The sequence below is a fragment of the Ptychodera flava genome, chromosome 6 (genome assembly GCF_041260155.1).
Source record: "Ptychodera flava strain L36383 chromosome 6, AS_Pfla_20210202, whole genome shotgun sequence".
NCBI classification, from domain to species: Eukaryota; Metazoa; Hemichordata; class Enteropneusta; family Ptychoderidae; genus Ptychodera; species Ptychodera flava.
The window spans coordinates 20,180,454-20,201,770 of record NC_091933.1 but is presented as its reverse complement, the minus strand read 5'-3'; the positions used below and the strand labels follow the sequence as shown (position 1 = coordinate 20,201,770).

Genomic DNA, 21,317 nt, shown 5'->3' with positions numbered 1-21,317 from the left:
GAATGTTTCTATTCACTGATGAATTTCCCTTTCACACTTATAAATTCAAGAGTGCAAACTCTACTCCCAAAACGATAACATTTCATCTGCTTAAAAAATGCCTGATGAAAGCTCACAACTTTTCCACACTTGGTTGGATGTCCGTAATTTGATGGACTATGCCACATATGGATAAATGTTTTCCAATATTTTTCACTATGCAGGCGAAAAGTGTGGCAATTTATGTTTTGTTTTTCAATACATGTACCCGGTACCTTCTGTAACTACAGTATGACAAAAACAAATAATTTCTAGCTGTGTTTGGAGGTCCTCAAATTTTTATACTATAAGTTTAGATCCATGGCTTGGAGTTGTTTGTTATAATCTTTTCTGAAATTTGCAGTGAAAATTAAACAAATTTGCATTGGTTACCTCTATTAAACAGCTTGAACAAACTTGCCTCCAAGGGTTAAACCATTACTTCTGAGTAAGGATAATTAGAAGTCTCATTTTAAGCAAATGCTGCTGAGTGTAATGGATGCACTCAGTTTACACCATTGGCCAAGACAGACAACTGCTGGTGATGTTTATCATCTCGGTATGTCTCCATCTTATCAAAACACATCATTATCAACATAGATGTACAAAAGATTGGCATGATTTTGCCTACATGTGCTCACTGGCAATAGTTTTCAAGCAGAGTAAATGGACATTTGATACTCTCTGTCTGTCCTTGTCAACTGGATTACTGATCTGTTCCCAGGATCGTCATCCATTGTCATGGTTATAGCCAGTATGGCACATGAACTGGTTTAGTATCTTTGAACTCACACATACCAACTGAAGCTGACCACTGGATCAATACAAGGTGAAGGGCTTGCCTCCCAACAAGGTCAATGACAAGTATGTCAGGATTTTGTAACCTAAGAAATGAATGAATCTCAACAGGAGGCCTGTTCCATGTCCAAAACCACACTGTCTGGCAATGTAATCATCATTATAGCTATCAGATCTGTTTGTTTTCTTTGTCAGCAGTTTAACATGCCCTTCACAGAATTTACTCTACCCGACAACCATGAATGATAGTTTTATATGGCATTCCACCCTAATTAATGCCCCTACTAATACAGACTGTGAAGTACAAAATATAATGTTCTTCACAACTTTTCCAAACAAGAAAGCAACATATTCTACCCTTGTCCAATGGTTAAGGAATCACCAATACAATAAGTCAGAATTACAAATAATACAAAACCAAATATTGAGTGCACTATAAAATTGACAAAGCTGAAGAGTGCTGGACCCATACCATGCTGACAGTAGTACAAAACAATGTTATGATAGGGTTATCTTTGAATTTATTCACTATGAAGGGCACCCTTAGACAAGCACTGATTACTACAGGACAAGGAGAATACAACCCAGCATTCTGCTGGCATTTGAAAATTTGCATCCATGGATGTCAGTACAACATTTGAGTAAAAAGAGTAAAAGATTAATAATTAAACTGAATGAGTTGAATTCCTATGTGTCTGCCCACCTTCACGCACTGATTCCCCTGGTCAGAGCATTTGGTATCTCTGGTTTCATCAAGTCTACCAGACACGAGATAATCATGTGAGTCAATGCTAAATTTATAAAAATGGTAAGTCAGTCTTAGGTGATGAAGGAAAGAGTTATATGGCATGCATGAAAGTAAGTATATGGGTGATTGAGTATACATGTGGTATAGTTGTCATCATCCTGAGAATACACCTTTGTTACTAATCAGCTTTTCTCTGTACTCTTTAAAGTTTGGCTTCCCATGGAGACTAAACTCTCAAGTGAGCCAGTCTTTACTTAAACAAGAGTGACTGATGTAACGTACAGGTCTAGTAATTTTCATAATTTTCAAAAAAAAGCAAGTAAGTCTTGGAAAGAAGCGTTGGTTGAATACTATATAGGCCATCAAGAATTGCAAGTGGAGCATACTTGGGTGGAGCCATCTCTCAAATGATAACCTCTGACCTGGCACAAAGCATTGTGTATGGAAGTGGATAAACATCAAAGACTTAAGACAGCAATGAAGTGAATTTGAGAAAATTTAAGTCCAAGAAGAAAGGAAACCAACTGCTTAGATATTGAAATGCAAGTGATTGAAGACTTGGCTTTGAATCAATACTTTAATTATTGACGGTGCTCTGGGCGGTAAAGACAATAAGTTAAATTTATCATCGATAGAGATTCTGATAGAATGCATCAGTATGTTAAAGTACCTCTAGGTATATAACTACAGACAGAAAGCAGTCACACCCAGCCAGATGGAATGATAGCAAATGTACATTCTTTGTGACTAAACAGCTAGTTTTTAAAGTTTGTGATGTGGCTCAGGACGAGTCAAGGTTACTATTACTAACTATGGGGAGAATTAAGGCATAATGTATTAGTTTCCATTGCTTGTAAGAATGCAGACAAAAATTGGATTTGCACTTATATTTAGAATGCAGACAAATATTTCCATGTCTAGTTTTCCTTCTGTCTTGAAGGCAAATTTAGACACTGGTGCTATTAATGTGGACATAGTTTACAATTGGAATGGCTTCAGTAACATTTGTAAACTACGTCACATTACTTATTTTGCATGGCCAGGAATTCCCGCTGTTTCTTATACATCAATGCCTTTGCTGTTGCTCAAAGTTTGTTTGTCATAGGTCAGGAGTTTGGACAGCAAGAGAGGAGGTTTCCTCTAGATGATTTATGGTACAGAACTCCAGGTCATCAAGAATCATCTAAATTTCTAAGATCCAGCTGTTGGGTAGTCTCTTAACATATTGCCTGTACTCTATCCATTTGTCGTGGGTTTCATTTAGAGTTCACTGCTCACAATATACTTGTAATCATATGTTTCCCTGCACTATGTTAATTTTTGTTGCCAGTAGGTGTTGGGAAAACGACAAAAGATGTGGAAAAGTGCGTTACAAACCGAGAAGTAAAGACCTATTTTACATACTGATAATGCCATATTAAACTTTATACACTTTGACCATCAAATGAAGCTGAATAAAGAGGATTGATTTTGTTGAACATCCCTGTAGAGTGCTTCAGAGAGAAAAATATGACTAAAGTTATTTAATCTGACAACTGAGATCACATATCAAATGTCAGCCCGTGATGACAACACCAGGCAGGAGTCAAGCTTGCTGATTTACAATGTACACTAAAATCATGAAAATTATCTTGTCATAGTTACCAAGATTCCCAATGGTAAAATTCTTCGACAAAAATGTTATCAAAAAGACTTCCCTTATTACATTACTTGAGAACCTTGCAACTTTGCAACAATCTTCAAAATTATTTTTGAACTCAAGTCTACAGTTAAATTCCCAGCCGCAATAATTTGAACATAATAGTATTAATACCAACCCTGCCTTTAATCCACCTTGTTTGGGCCTTGTTTCTTCAACCACACAGGCACTGTAGCATGGCCATCCTTCCAGCCATGCTTTGAGGGTGAAAGTTAACAAAACAAAGGCCAATGCCATGCGACAGCTGACGTGCTCGTAACCGTAGTCACTGTACACATTCCAATCCCGGACAGGGACACAACTATATAGCTAAAGTGTCAGGGACACCATGACGGTAGGCAGGTTAGTTTAAGTTCAATGTCAAGAATGTCGCCTACATGCCATATCATTTACTGTGTATGTCATACATCATGTTGTGTGTCATGATCAAGTTCAGTGAGTCATTGTAACTGAGAACTATTATCTACGTCAGAGAAACACATACACAGCAAGTGCAACTACGTAACACATCTTAAACAAGTAATAAAAACTCTTCACAGGCCTTCACCTAAACTCTAGCACTTTAGAAGTCATTTTGGTTGCTCTTAAAATCTAACTTTGTTCACAATTTTTGATTTCCCCTACTATGATGATTGTCACCACACTTCTGGAAGTCTCACCCATTAAACCTCTAGGGACGTTCATTTTATATCTTAATGGGGAGACTGGACGATTTGTGAAAAAAATTGTTGCTGAAATTTAAAAAATATTTGTCTGAAGGAAACAAGTTTCCTTGTATTGTAACATCTAGGGAGTGTACAAAAAAAAAGGGGTGATGGATTTCACCAACTTTGACTGGCAAATATTGGCTTCAAATAGGTAGTCTCTTCCATTAGTTTAGCAGGTTCTCAATCCCTGGTTCTCACGAGTTCATGTTGAAATTGAGTGTTTACAGTCTAAGTGCACTGTTTCCAATTGACAAATACTTTGTCTCCCGTTGAAACTTAAATAATTTGCTTTTAGAGAAAGCTGATAAGCTATCCACATTCAGGAATTGTTTTATAATTTAACAGACCAGACCAATAGTATGTGATGACTGGATTTTTAACAATTGCACAGAAAGAGCACCAGAGAAGGCTGCGGATTGAAGACAGATTACTTCCTTATGGATTATTCTGTAACTTCTTTTATGTGAAACAGTAGTGTTGACTGCCAGTACTTCTAAATACATCACTGAAAGTTGTAAATTGTATATATTCAGTTAAATTTATGTGCAAATTTTCAGAAGCTCAATTGTGAGTGTCTATTTGAATCTTTTGCTTGTGCTTTGCACTGACCTGGAGATCCCAAAAATAGCACTATTTGCAGGTTTGTTACTAGATATAGCAGCACACATGCAACATCGGACACTGCTGTTTGAAATGCATGGGGACAAATTTTGTCGGTGTTGCAAGTATCCATGACTATAATTGCAGCTTAATATGTTTCATTGTTATATACAAGTAGATGGGGTGTTTTAGTCGATATTTACTACTGCATATTAATAATATCATATTGCAAAAAGCCCTACTGCCTTAAAGTAACATCCATGAGAAAAATGTGCTTTTGTAAATGTTAAAAAAAATGATTTTAGACCCATTTCCTCCAACTCCCCTCCGCTGACATCAAATAGTTTAGCCCTTATGTAGTTTACACTCTAGATAATGAGGCCGGGCGTCGTTTCACAGTAGTTGCCAGTCTACTGTTGATAAAGTTACCTGCCTGCCATTTTTTGTTTCAAATTCTGGAATGACTTGACTGAAGTATGACGGTTTCGCAATCAGTTTCACTTTTCGACGACAGGTACGTATAGAAGTTCGCAGGGAGAAATTTCATTAAAATATGTCGCGCCACTGTTGTGTATAGCATACGACCAGCAGCAAAATTACATTTTCGGAACTTTAGAAGTTGGACACTGAAAACTTGCAAAGTGACGAACATCTACGACGACGACGATGGTAATAATAATAATAATAATTGACGAAAATATAAATACAAATGTAAGTGTTGATCTTTCTATGAAAATGTAAAACTACCCCAGGGTACATTTGATGGTTTTATGATAAAACGAACAAACGGAAAGTAGATACGTACTATCGTCTTGCTAACACGAGCTACTTCAAATGGATTCATCATCGTTCAAAGTATTTTTTGTACCAAGTCAAGTGTCCATTTACACATGCACTCTCTTTCTACACATTTTTCGCGCAGAGTTTTCTAATCTTCGCGCCAAATATATTGTCCATTTAGAGAGTGTTGCTCTATTATTCGGATCAATGATAATAGCAGAGGAAATTTGGAATTGCATACATTGCGGCGCGGCGCGGCGAAGTGGCGTTTTAATCCAATATGGCTCCCAAAATGTGCCCGATATAAGCTCCCCTGTCGTTCACTGGAATATCAGCTGAGCAGAATATAACATATTTTGAAAAGATGCTTCCATGTACATCTCATATCTTACCTGTAACTACCCAAAGTAGCATTCCTGCAACAAAATGGAAAATTCGCAAAGTCTTCATTTTGTCGTCAGCTTCAGTAAAAAATGTTCAACTCTAAAAAAGTGAATTGTGAAAGAACTTCCACAATGTTCTCCTCCGTGGATTGGCTGGGCACGCTATCTGGTGGCAGCAAACGACATCCGCTACTGTACACTTTCAATTTTGCTGAAGAAATGATGTGTGATGGTTTGCGCGCTTTTTTCTTCAGAGAAATTACCGATCAATTGTCAGAGCGATGTCTTCGGGGCCTCTTTCTGAAGGAACTCTTCGTAAAATTCGGCACCGCCCTGGAAAGTACAACCTCCCACACCACCGTTCAGCTGTGAACTGCGAGAAGGTCCACGCCCGAAATGAAGCTGAACGCGCTGAACTGCGTCCTCATCAGCTGGTCATTTGAACGTCACAGGGGAGTTAGATTACCCCTCGCTGGTCGGCCATCATTTGTTTACTTTCTGGTGATCGTGCCAAGATGGAGTTACAAACAACATCCTGGAATATAATTGAGTTGTTTTCCATGAAACAAAAAACTTGACGGGCGTTGCTATTTCGCTTCGTCTGCTTCTTTATTTGTTTGACTTTTACCAAATTTCACGAATATTTGTGGATGTGGGCCAGTGCAGTTTGACACCTCTCAACGCGTGTGGCGCTCTTTCGATATCTGTTGGAGCCAGCCAGTGCAGTGCAGTGAGCTGACGTTTTCACTCGACCGTGTATGTACGAATGAACCAAAACACAAAATTTCTTTCAACATTTTACCATCACTTCATACCCCGAATGATGCTATTGATTTGAAAATAATAAAGCCGGAGACAGCTCACGGAACTAGTAAATCTAAATTTATCCTGAGTGCGGCAGTCCGAAAACTCCTTGCCACGCCCCTATTAAAATGTTTGAAATTCAACAGGTGAAGTCTACAGAGTATCGAGTTCACCAATAAAAATGATTCTCCTTTATATTTCTTTCAGTATTTTAACACCAATTCATACTCCGGACGATGCTGTTGATGTGCAAAGAATTAAAGGGACAAAGTCGGCCATTTTTCATGAATTTTGTTTGATACGAGATATTACTTATATTGTTTGACATGTTGAAAGATACTGAATGAATGGGTGACCATGCATATATTCAACCCCGGTTTTAACAAATTAAATGAAACCATGGCGAAAATGAATTAATGGTCATGACCATCAATTCATTTTCGCGATGATTTCATGTATCGTGTCTAAAACCGGGGTCGAATATATGCATGGTCTCCCATTCAGTATCTTTCAACATGTCAGACAATATAAGTAATATCTCGTATCAAACAAAATTCATGAAAAATAGCCGACTTTATCTGTTTAAGTCGGAGACAAATCACGGAACTATTAACGCTAAATTTATCCAGGGCGCGGCAGTCCCAAAAACGCTCCGCTGCACTCCTATTCAACTGAAAACGATTCTCATCCTATACATACATACATACATACATACAGACAGACAGACATACAGACATACATACATACATACATACATACATACAGACACAGACAGACAGACAGACAGACAGACAGACAGACAAACAGACAGACAGACCGACATAAATATATATATATATATATATGTATATATATATAAATATATATATATATATATATATATATATATATATATATATATATATATATATCATTAACTATATATATCTTAAACACGATTGGAACTAATTTGGGATAATTGGATCTTCATATTTTTCAAATTTCTCAAAAATGCTAGGTGCCATGTAGCTTAATGCCTAATATTGCAATATTACACATTACTCATAAAAAGAAGTGTGTAACTTGAAAAGAAAAGCAGATAAGGTTAAATTTGTAGATTGAACAGACATTACTTCACCATCCAATTATCCCAAATTAGTTCCAATCGTGTTCTTAATAACTATACCACACATTCTAAAAAAATAGTGTTTTAATTTTTATGTTTTAACTGTAAAGTGACCATTTTTGTTCCTTGTATCCTTAAAGTCTAGATACCCGAGTCATCATCAGACAGCAAAGTAGGATTTGTGTTTGTCGTAATATGAGTATGACATGGTAAGCCATTATCGTTGATGCAAATACCGGCCAGGTAGTTGTACCGCACATGCAGTACCCACCGTAATCGGTAAGCTATCACAATCAGTATTCACGTTGATTTACAGCTCAACTACACGGAACACTCACAAACGTACATGTGTTTCTTCTCTCGTACTCTCAGCATAGCGTAGAGGGTCACGACCTACATTCTTGACATCAAATGTGACCTTCGTGAACCTGGCATTCGCGCCGATTGCGGTGGATTGCGTGTGTGTGCTCATGACAACGGCGAACTTGAACTAGATATTGGAGCCCGATGCATGTCACTGATCCAATTATTCAGAAGAAAAAAATCAAAATGCACCAAGACCCAAGGTCACTGCGGGTCACCAATGTAATCCTATAAAGTAAGATGCGTTTGTTCTTATATTTGTCTTGAAGTTTAAAAACAGCTGACAACACGACATTGTGTCTCTCTCTCTCTCTCTCTCTCTCCCCCCCCCTCTCTCTCTCTCTCTCTCTCTCTCTCTCTCTCTCTCTCTCTCTCTCTCTCAGCCGAAAGGAAGCATTGATTACTATCACACTAGAATATTCCAAAACCATTCATACACAGCACAGTCACTTGTGATCGGTCTATTCCGCTCGGCGTCTATGCCCCCATAGACGTGTGTACATTTCTCAGGCATATGTACACAAGTCTATTGGGGCATAGACGCCCAACGGAATAGACCGATCACAAGTGACTGTGGTACAAAGTCTTCATCGAGGCTGAGAATTCGATATATTATACAGATTATAAATACACGACGAGGAAAAGACCAATCAACCAACCATGGCAATTAAAGTAAAGTCCTGAACAACACCATTTCTTCCAGTCCTGCGTACTTTGGTCAAAAGGCCCCATTGGGTGATAAAGCGCCCAAGACTCAATGCGGTATATGGCGGGATGGGATGTTCCCCTAAATTTCGATAATCCCACGAGCTGTGCGCATGCGGCTTAGTTGGGTGTGAAATCACTGTTCAGATTTTGTTAACAATTTTTTTTTCTCAAAAAAAAAAATTCTGCAGTCAAAACTTTCAACAACTTTTTCGATCAATTTATTGATGTGGGACAAGGGTGTTTGACGTCACACGCAATGGGTTTTCCTTGCCATATTGTATTGTAACCATCTACACTTCTTTACTGTCCCTAAGAGTAAACTCGGACTTCACCATTTTGCGTTGACCGAAAGTCTCGAGCGATACAAATCTTGAACGAAAGGAATTTCATTTTTTTTATTTTGACAACAACCTACAATGTCCCCATATGAAATCAATGTTTCCAAACAAGGAAATCTGAAGACCGAAATAATTTTCATCACGGTCGACGTAACCATGAACTCTTGCAACAGATGATCGTATCGTATCACGAGGACAAACCACATGGAGCTCGATCTGGAGGACGGATGGTGAAAGAGCATCCTGCCAGAATAACTCGGGCAAACAGACTCTGAACTTGACTTTATATCGTCATTTGAAAACCTCTCAGCGCACGTCTTCAAACATCTTCGTGTATCAGACGTCATTAGAGGGCCAGTAGCTTTTGTTATGAACTTTCGATATTCTTTATGCTGATTTTGTTTGTAATCTCAACCGCAGTTTCCTGTTCTACTCCAAAGCATCTTCATGAGAAACACGGCAACTGAGCCTGTACATGTTATACAAGTGAATTCCGGTGTTGACTATAAACAATAACCTTACATTTCGGCAGATCGTCTATGTAGCCATTTCACACATATAGACGCTGTGTTGACAAGATAAATGTAATATTTGGTGTTTCAACATGCTTTAAGGACTGTAGAACAAGAAACTGTAGCTGACGTTGAAAATAAAACTACTGAAAACATCATCAAAAGCTACTGGCCCTTGAGCAAAAATCGCGGTTGAGCAGAGCTTCATCCATAAGCTTTACTCACGGTCTTTGTTTGCCTAGACCCTGTGCGTCGCTTACGGCCTCCTTGCCTCCAACCCCACTCGGAGTCGGGGTCGGAGGCACGGAGACCGTAAGCGACGTATAGAGTCTAGGCAAGGTCGTTGTGGAGTGACCGTGGCTTGCTTATCTAAATCGATGTAACAGTCACTGTTATTCTACTCTGGCAGCCATTTGAAAATTCCGTTTCATCATCTTCATATTTGGAGTGATATTCTTATCAAGTCACTTGTCTCTGAATCACAACGGACCTATCACGAGTCAAAGTTATTTCCTTCGATGTTGTTTTCTGGACGAAATGCTTGGGTCATGTGGATGTGAGTAGTTATAATTTGCACTTTCAGTCTCGTCTGTTTCGAAAACTTTACTTTGACAACATCATATTTATCAAGCTCTTTATAACCTCCTTCCTCGTGCGTAAAAATGGATGTCCTGAAAGTTCATATATTGCGAACCTTTCTTAGGCGTGTACAGGTAACATGAGAGCAGCAAAACCAAACTAGAGGCACGGTTCCTCCTGTGCTGGAAGATACCAGTCAAAGCGATCGTTTTCTGCCTACTGCGCAGACTCCAAGCATAATAATTGCATTGATTGTGAAATCACAAAGTACGTTTCATAAATTGGGCCTCACACGCAGAAGTATAAGTATGTTTTATCCATTGTTTATTGATTTTAAAAATACAATTATAGTTTCCTCTTCTTGGACTTGAAATATACCGACACTTCTTAAAGTTTCCAAAGTTACTGTCAAGTTAATTACTGTTAAGTTAATAATAAACTAAATGAATTGAAAAATAAACTGTCAACAAAAACGATGCTGTCACATGCAAGGTCCTTGAGTCAAAACACAGTGGGCAACACCCATAATCATACACTTTGCACATTCAAAACAAACATGAAACAATTACAGACCGAATGTGAACATTTATATAATAACTTTTCAGTTTTCATTTTCAAACAGCCGAGGGCTCTACACCAAAGAGAATAGAAATATATCTGCTTCAAAGCTGGACTAAAATTACCCGTTTCATAGTTATTTATTTGCTGGAAGAACACAAATATAAAAATAAAGAGATGTATAACAAATTCCATCATTTCATCAAAATGTCAACTGAAATGCATCTCTGGACAGTACGCATAAACTATGTTTTTAGATTTACAACTGTGCTTTCCATGTATCAGTTATTGTTGGTTTGCAGGCTGTGAAGATGGCTGACATATGCCGTCTTAACAAAAAACTGTAGGTTTAAAGTGCCTGCTTATACAGGGCGTGTCACATTTCACTGTTATCTGACAAATCATATGGTGTAAACCCATTTCCCTTTAAAAATACTTCCAAAATAAACAGATATCTTACCACTGTAAGTGCGTCTAAGATTAGTAAAAAGTTTGAAAGCCATGCAACAAATGTGTTCATTGGAGATTCATCTCTTCAGCTATAAGTTTGATCATCAACCCTGACATAGAAATGGTTTTGAGAAGGGTTATACCACATATTTATGTAATTAAAGTCAATAACGCTGTGCTCATCTAAATATCTTTATATTCTTATACTAGGTAAATATGGTTACTTTTTCTAGCAAACCTACCATTGATGAAAAAGAACATGCATTTTTTATTTGCAATTGGCTTGTTTGTAAAAAGATGATGAACACTATAAAACAGGCAGAAAGAACTGCGCTTGGAGTCAAGTTAGTTTTATTTCAAACCTAACAGCTGGAAGAAAATACCATGGCATTGAAGAAGAGCTCCACACACTGGATGATTCACATCACAGCTGAAAATGCCTCACATGAGCAGACAGACACACACATACTTGGATGGGAAGAATTTCATGTATCTGTACATCATGAAGTAACGGGCAATTTGCTTTGAGCAAAACATCGGCAAAATATGTTCAATGTTTTTTCTTTTGGTTCGCAAACAGCACTCACTGTCTTACGCTGTAAGAATGCTTGGTAGAGTTGTGTGACCTGACAGATCTTTTTTCTGATGTTTTCTATGGAAGTAAGGGATAAACACTTGAATTGAGAACAAATATGTGTTTGTCCAAACTGTCTTTGCTGAAGCAGACGCCCTTGTCATGGTGTTGGACAGGGCAATATGTGAATACAAAACTTTTCAACAGAAATATTTAACATTCCATCTTTGCTTATTTTTTTTTCAAAGTTTTAGATTCATTTTTCTGTTCAGAAGTTATCAAAAACAAGGATGACACGTTGGTGCAAATTGAATACATATAATATAGAAAGATACAACATAAATTGTTGAAATATTTTTCTGCCTCACAATGTAAAATATTCACAATGCAAAGTTTCTATTTCACAATACAGTTTTCTGCATCATTTGACATTATTTCAGGAGGGGTAACAACACTTGGCTTCCCAGCGACTTTATACTTCGAGAATGGGGACAACCAAAGGAATACTGGAAGTGGCCTATACAAGTGAGAAAGCATCTAGATTTATATAATTATCGAACAAACTGCCATATTTTCAGTCCGACTGATGATGATCCTGTTGTGGCAGCTCATTGAAACAACACTTGACAGAGACCAGAAAACAGGAACTGCCACAGAACACAGACAAACCAGCTTTTCTTATAAATACCACGTTCATTGACTTATTCTGTTTCATCATTCATCTCCACCAAATTAGAAAAAACAGGTCATCACAATTTTGGAACTTTCATAAAAAACAGAAATTTATATTTATTCTGTTATACAGGAAATCCAATGTTTGAGTTTCAATAACAATTCGATGGCAGAGAATGAAAACTTTCTGGGAAAACTGAAGTCTTTAAGGGAGATTTCCCTTCCTGATCAAAACCAGGGACCATGACTGTTGCAACATAGAAGTGTCAATGACATGGGTTTCAGAACTGCTTTGACCTAAAATAACCTTTCTTTCAGTGGAAGGGTGCAAAGTTTGCCGCTTGAACCCTTCTGTTATTCTGTGACAGGCACGTTGCCTCCCTGACCAGTAGCTGACCTGAGAAATGACCTTACGTGATCTTTAATTGTTCGTACACACATCCTAGTCACGCTCTCCGTCACTCTTGCATTTAGGCAAGCTGTGAAATTTCACATGCTGGGACTCTGGTCTGTGTCGACCCTGACAGTTTTACGTTCTGTGGCAGGATTGTTGAATGTAATCACAGATCAGCTGATCCAAAAGTTATTGCTAGATCGTGACATTTTAAACATCCACCCACCAAATTTCAAATATTATGGAGGATATTCACCATGGTAAAAAAACCCCGAAGAGTGTGATGTTCAACATGGACAAATAACTTTCACTTCCCCAATGGAATCAGACATCCCTTCCGAAGGAGAGTTCACATCCTAGTGAAATAAACAAAATGATGCTGATACAGCCAATCACAGTAGACGATTTGAACAAATATGGACAACTTTTTTATTTTCAGCATCTTGGAAGCTTACATGTCACCTTTTCACAGAATAATTTATTATTAGCAGTGTGCTGAAAGACACAGACAGTTATTTGTGTACTTTGTCATCATTGACATGACAGCTGAGAAGTATTTGTGAGACATGATTTTGAATGGGTTAGAGAAGATATCTTTAAACTGTTACGATTCTGTTTATGACTGATACAAGAGTTACATGCCCTGTTTTGCACATCTGCCACTTTCACAGCTGTTTCGTGTGAAACCCACCCACACAAAGCGATGACACTGAACCAATATTTTGTGCTGAAAGGGTGAGAGTGTATTTCAGTTCTATTTGTCCCCGTGTACGGCAATTTCTACATTATGTTCCCTTTCAGTTTAATGCATTTCCTGAGTAAATTCTTCCGAATCTTGACAGCCCCAGCTCCAGTGATAGTGTATGAGAACTCTGAGGTAAGATACGGCTTCTGGTCATCAACTTCACCCTGAAAAATGGAAAAAAACCCTGCCTGTTATGATCATCAAAAGTTGCAATGCTGACTGACTGGACTGACGGGGAGCACTATTTACAGTGTGTCACTGTTGTTTTGTTTTCTAATAGCTGTTTTTATCACTTAACTGTCGGAACCAGTGATGAGTGACTACCATGCCCTGACTGACTCCCCAACTGATGTATGTGAAGTGAATTTCACAGTGTTAATGGTATTTAATCCAGCGTTTGATGCATGTTAAACAAAACTGACTGGCAAATGACAAGAGGACAACCAAGCAAGTCCCATAAAATGATCTTTATTTCAGCATTGAAATTGACATTGACACATCAGTGTTTAATGTTCCTCTGATCCATGATAACAATCTAACTCTCCTTGAACAACATCACTGTTAATCACTTTGATGTTGACTGAATCACCTCTAAAACTGCCAAGTTAGCTCATGCAAACACAGAGACCTGATTCTGCACTTGATCAAAGCTCTCAGACAAACTGCCCTACCTTGAGTAGTATGTAGTTAGGAATTGGCATGGCACCTCTGAGAAGTGTGTTCACTTTTGGCAGCTTGACTGATGACACCGGTGTCAAAATGTAGAAACATCGCTTCTTCATATCAATACCTCTAATCACACCTGTGGGGGAAAATTGGAAGCATGAGATGTGAAAACAAAGTAAAAAGCAATATCAACTATGAGGGCAGTACAACTTCATAGGTCAGGAAGTGCCACTTACCGAAGCCCAAACACTGGCAGACAGGAGTCTCAGAGAAGAACACAGGGAAGTCTTTATTTGTGGAAGTGTGTGCTTCCTCCATCTAAATGAGAAAAAAAAATGATTGTAAATGAAAAGCAAATTTGACAAGTCAAATCCTCAAAAAAAACAACACTATTTTCATGATCACAACTTTAGAAGTTCTTTCAACAAATAGGCAAATAGGCAATCTCAGACCTCTGCATTATAGAAATGTAGCTATAAACATGGATGGAAATATTAATGAGTGCACTGTTTCAACATTGTCAATGTTTCAATTTCTAAGATATGTGAATGTTAAACTAATTACACAACCCGTACTGAAAAAACTACCAGTATTTTGTCTTTTACTTTTTGCCTGGTCAATCAGGATAAACGAGTCCCACACCTACCTGAGAGTTACTGGCCACACACAATGCCACGATCGACGCGTTGAGGGCGTACATAATCTGTCTCTCTGGCACCTTGCAATGTACAGCATGGACGGCCACTGAATTCCATGGCAGCACGTACGGAGTCAAATGATGCATTGGCTTGATTACATTACGGCTGATCTCTGGTTGAAGCTGGCTCGGGTATGCTAACAGTATCATATCTCTCTGATTGGCAGCTCTAAATTTACCTCTGTGTGGAAAACAAGTGATCGTATATGACAGAGTCCCCACTTGTTATATGAATTTAGAAACAATTGATGAAATTATGGTCGTATTGGATTGTATCACAAAACAAATGCACAATGTATGACATTGGGAGTAATTCTTGTACCAATTTGAAAGAAATCACTCCATGTAGTAGACCACACTTGTGTGAAGGATGAGTGTTACCATATACCATACCTTAAAGATCATTAAGGTGATCCAACACTTTTTCCAGATTTGTATTAAAAAAGCTCACTAGTTTTTTTGCCATAATATATAATACCCCATACCCGGTATATCGACCTGTGCGTGGTATTTCTGAAAAATTTAGCCCACAGGTTCTGTGACTGTATTGCATGTGAAAGTAGCACTGCAGTTAGGTTGCAGGAATAACATTCAGTAAACAATGCGACTTGAAAGTGAAAGACTTAAACTTTTGCTCAAACTTTCCTCAGGGAAACTAAACATTTCTCTAACAAAATAAAAACTAAAAATCAGAGATCACCCAGGAGAGTTTGGTACTAGAGGAACAAAATACCCAACATTTACCGATATTTAAAATTTAAAATGGTCACCATCCCTGTGTTATCTCTATGGGGGAAAATAAATTTTGATTTTCGAAAAACTGATATGGTGGTAAGTTTTCATTCTCCACGAGTGTTAAAATGAGCCACTACAAGTGAGAGATCAGAAAAGAATTGTAAAAGTGTGAGAGCCGAAGACCTGTCACCACGCCACATTCTACCTTAATGGGATTAAACACCAGCATTAAGGCGTATTATACATCTCGGGGAAACAATCATTAAGATTGAGACTGGTACTTCCCTCTCACTGAGACTGAACTACTACAAAATATCAAATCACTCCAGTCACTCAGAGTACAAAGAGAGTGTATACACTGTCCTTTAGTTCAAGAACAGAGATCTATCTTAAAACTCTCTCTGGCAGTTTTAGTTTATGAATAAAAGTCACTCTCAGACTGTTTTGGTGATGAATATATGGGAGAGGTAAGATACCTGCTGCACAGAATCATTTCAAGTAACTACAGTCTAATCTTCTACCGTTTCATGTATGGATGATTGGATAATTCTGTCAATCTTACAAAGTAACTTCAAGCCAATGAAATCCATACAGTCCTATTATAAATGTAATTATAATAATAATAATAATAATAATAATAATATTGGGTTCTTATATAGCGCACATATCCACAAGTACATGTGCTCAAGGCGCTTTACAATTATTATTATCCCTGGTCACTGGACCTAATATGATACCACTCAACTCCCTGGGGAGCAAACTACAGCTCACATGTGCAGCCAATAAGCGCAGCAGAGCTAAACACACACATTACAACCACTGTCCTACCAGGTACCCATCACTCCTGGGTGGGGAGGAGCAATGAGGAATAAAGTGCCTTGCTCAAGGACACAACACCATGGCCATGCCGGGGCTCGAACTCACCATCCTGTGATCGTGAGTCCACTGCTCTAGCCACTGACCTATGATGCCTCTTAACTTGCTATTTGAATACGAGCTTGATGTAAATGCAAACGTTTTATTTTTGAAGCATATATTTTAATAAAAGATAAAAAAGTAACTTCAAGCCTAAATTATCAACCATTATTTCCTTTTTAGGGCTACAAAATTTTTGTGTGTGAATCTCATCATCAGCTTCATGATATACAAATACACTATCAACACATTAATTTCTGAGGCATAACGCCCTAAAGGCATCATAAAAGAGCATGTCAACATACAACATCATTAAATGTTGTATATCCAGTGTTATGACTCCATTAGAATGCATACATTCATTTTTCAGTTTGAAGATGAAGAAGGTACCTCTATAAGTCTGAGCAATCACAGATTGTACCAACAAAACCAAAACACAGCAATTGCCATTGTATTTGGTGGAAGTCGGAACACACACTTACGAGAAACTATGGTCTGATCTGACATTGATGACCATCAATTGAGATTTGTTTTCAGATGCAGATTCTACTGGTAGACACCATCCAGGATTCTCACTGAGGTATTCCTCGTCCAGGAACGGCAGATTCTTGGCTTGTGATCTGGTTTCAAACTGGACGATTTGAGTCGGTTTGACAAGTCTGATGACGTCCAACAGCAAACATAAGCCCGTACCTGATAAGAAAGTGGAGACACTAAAATGTTCATGACTTCTCGAGTTGGAAGAATCTGTGCATGCACCACACATGCTGAAATTGGAGGAAAACCAGCATTGTTGTGATAAAATTCTGTGTGTTTCTGTGTTTGAATGAAAGGCACCGATGGACTTGAGAAATATGCACTCACAAGACTACGAAGTTTGCAATTATATCCACCCTTCAGAATATCCCCACCTTTCCACAATATTTTCCATGTGTTATTTACAACCACACATTCATGTACACCAAAGATTTGTAGGAGACCAACTCATATACTTTTTGGATTAAGATTATGTGCACATTGAAATTGAGACAAACTTTTTCTCAAACTTTCCGCCAGGAAACTTTAATCAAACCATTTCCTTTTGAAATCAGAAATAAAAATCAAGGATCACCATGCAAACTTTGGTACTAGAGAAACCTTGATACTTGAAATTCAAAATGGCAACAATCCCTACATAAAATCTATGACGTTAAATTATTTTCGATTTCTATACAACAAAAAGAAGCCACCAAAAAGTTTACTTAATAAGCTTTAAATGTATAAATTTTATATATATATATATATATATATATATATATATATATATATATATATATATATATATATATATATATATATATATATATACAACTAATATCCTCAAACAGCGTATCAGTGGTCATCGTAGCTGTATCAGAAGACAGCAATACAGTATATATATATATATATATATATATATATATATATATATATATATATATATATATATATATATATGAATATCTGTCACTAAGATGTATTCTAACGTAAATGGAATACAAAATTTCAGCACACACTAAGATATGATGATGGCATTAGTAAAGTTTGGAGCTTATTGAGCACAAGTTTGAAAGGAAAAACTGCTGATACAAGCTGACAGATTGACTGTTTCCTCTTTATAAAGATGTTGATGGAATGAAAGCTTTGTGGAGCTTCTGTCTACCTTTGACCCATCCCATAATATTTACTATCAATGGTTGTTTCACGTTTCTCTCATAGAACCCATGAACATACTTGAAAGTTTTAACGTATCGCTTGGTGTCATCTTTTGGACTCAGGTCACCAACGAAACTCATTCTTGAACCGTAGAAACAATGGAATTGAAATACCATTATACATATTTCTCAAATGGTCCAAAAAGATTTTTAAAATCGAACAAATAGTGAGTTAGATATATAAAAGGGAACGGACTTGCATTTGGGGTTCAGTTACATGGCTGAAAGGTGGACCTACAAGAGATATAGAATATATTTCAATTCTGTTTATCATTGCATCAATAACGCTGTCTCTGCACTTTTAAAGCCAAACCAAAAATAACATCAAGGACAGTGTGCTCATATTTGGTTTGAATTGGTCCATTCAAGAAATATTTAAACCAGAACAACAGGAATGACAAAAGTAAATAAGGTCTGAAACTTAAGGTACTGGAGGTCAACTTTAGCAACACACATAGCGGAAAAATGTTACAACACAGTCCCTCTTAGTTTGAGCAGGTCTTTCAATAGATAACAGTTTATGAACAATGACAGGAAATGACTCATGAGCTATTTCAGTTACTGCCACCACTTCTACACATATAGGTACACTGAATACAAATAGGTTAGAGATAATGGAAGGTCTAACTCAGATGTGTAGGCTGTTTCAGTCACTACCACCACTCCAGCACATTTGCGGGATTTCCCCTTTTTCTTACCCCATTTTCATTTTTTGACACTGACATGTTCATTTGAACAACGTCACATCTCAACCACTTGGTCTACCTGTACACCAAATACTAAGATGGTAGGTATTGCGGTTCAGGAGCTTTTGCATGGGACAGACATACATCCGTACATAGATACATAGATACACACACACACACACACACACACACACACACACACACACACACACACACATACATACATACATACATACATACATACATACATACATACATACATACATACATACATACATACATACATACATACATACATACATACATTCATAACCGACTCACCATATAAGCTCTTGGTATTATATACATACTAAATATGAGCTAAAACCCAAAATCACAACTAAGCAGTTTTATGTTTCATCATGTCTACAACCGCATGTGAGGTTCAGTTACATGGGTGAAAGGTGGACCTACAAGAGATACAGAATAAATTTCAATGTTTATAATTGCATCAATAACGCTGTCTCTGCACTTTTAAATCCCACCAAAAAGCCACAAAGTCACAAATAAGCAATTTTATGTTTCATCATGTCGACAACTGCAATGAAAATTTTGTTATTTCTTTACAAATATCTCAAAGTACAACTGTATCAAAATCCCTAATAATGATCAAAACTGACCTGCCATTTTCAAGTCAATATATTGCAGGGACAAAGTCGGCAATTTTCTGCAATTTTTTCATGAATTTTTGTTCGGTACGAGACACTCTTTATGTTGTTTGACATGATGAAAGATAATGAATGGGTGAATATGCATATATTCCATCCTGGTTTTAGACGAGATGAAGGACCATCGGCAGAACAAATAAACGGTTTCTACCATTAAATCAACCGCTCACTGCTGAGAGCATCTGTGTGTGAAAATAACTCACAAAGTGAAACACCATGCATATAGTTATACTGCTGTAGGGTCAAGAACACAGTGTCGCAGTTTCAGGATTCCCTACTACCGATGCTGTTAGCCCGGTTACATTTTGATGGTGAGCTTTTCATGCAGACCTTGACGATCAATACTGTTCTCCGATACAAGTGACCGGAAGACTAGGGGCTCTGCTGCGGTACTCAAGTCACCATTACTGTGATGTACTCACTCACCTGATACAAATAAGTACACGATGCAAAAAGAAATCCTCCTTTCAATATATACACATATTAGTCAACATATTTAAACCTTTCACATCAATATAACAATTTCTATTGAAATGCTCAAGAAACAAATTAAGAAGTGACACTTCTTACTGATAGGTTTAAGTTGCAAATTTTCTTACCAAGTAATGGTTCTGTAACATTAGTCAGTGAGATGACGCTGGCCGGAGTGAATTCTGTCTGCCCAACATCATCTTCTAAAAATCCAACGCTTTTATGTCTGTCATTAAAATATAATTCATGATACAAAACAAACAACTCTTTTACAAATGAAATTACTGCTGATGGGACTTGATAACATGGGAGAATTCATTAATTTCACCGTCCAATAAACATGTTCACCCTTTATACAACCGCTAATTGTTTGAACTTGATGTTTCATGTTGTCGAACCTGTAATTTGCGGCTTGATTTATTAATAATAAAAAAATATATGTCAGATTAAAGAAAGTGAGAATTTATATTTTCAATAACTGCAATATATATAAAACTCAAACTATTCAATCACACTAATATTCTTGAACATTTCTTTGCAAAATCACATTTTATAGCTATCTCTCCATCTTTCAAGAATGACTTTTCATTTTCTGAGACAATTTTTTTTCAAATGTACACACCAGTTTACATCAGTCAAATACCCATTATTTATATGTCCATTCAAATTTTGTGACAATAATGAAAAAGAGGCAAGAAATCTAAATCTGTCATGGTATGGTACCTCATTTGCATTCTAGACAACCAAATCTATTCTACTACTTACTTGCTCAAGAATGAATTGATGGGGTATATGCAGAATGTAGATTTGCCGACAGTCTTTCCTCTGCACACAAGTATCACCGGCGACTGTTGTTCAACAGACGGATACTCCACCAGGCTCTCTGTAATTTCGACCATGTCCTGCATTACCTCTATGGTTCTGTAGCAAACTTCGAGGACAACATGCAAGCCTATGGAGGATGCTAGGTGAAGGTCAGTGTCAGTGTCGTTCTAGAAAGAATCAAATGGAGGTGCTTTGTAAACGTCTGATAAATTTCACATACTACTTTCAGGAAAAACGCATTTTTCGATGAAGAAAAGACAATCTGCCAATAAACCGCTGACAATTACGACAAAATTACAACAGTTCACTATCTATCACCAAGTCCTGATCTCAGCATGAGCACAGTT

At 37.4% G+C, this 21,317-nt stretch overlaps 2 protein-coding genes across 2 annotated transcripts in view; both read right to left on the bottom strand.

Moving 5' to 3' along the window:
• LOC139135084 (mucin-22-like) overlaps window positions 1–6,352 on the bottom strand; it is a 28,819-nt gene extending 22,467 nt beyond the window's left edge. The window contains exon 1 of the mRNA XM_070702314.1: window positions 5,743–6,352. Within this exon, the coding sequence (XP_070558415.1) occupies window positions 5,743–5,800 (58 nt within the window). The 5' untranslated portion in view covers window positions 5,801–6,352. The remainder of the gene's footprint in view (window positions 1–5,742) is intronic.
• Window positions 6,353–13,201: 6,849 nt separating this feature from the next.
• On the bottom strand, window positions 13,202–17,329 carry LOC139135083 (polynucleotide 5'-hydroxyl-kinase NOL9-like). Its single transcript, XM_070702313.1, has 5 exons — window positions 17,031–17,329; window positions 14,848–15,079; window positions 14,438–14,519; window positions 14,207–14,337; window positions 13,202–13,699 (listed from the first exon to the last, which is right to left on the bottom strand). Exons 1-5 carry the CDS (start codon window positions 17,312–17,314, stop codon window positions 13,571–13,573), a joined length of 858 nt encoding a protein of 285 aa, XP_070558414.1. The 5' UTR covers window positions 17,315–17,329; the 3' UTR covers window positions 13,202–13,570.
• Window positions 17,330–21,317: the final 3,988 nt, after the last annotated feature.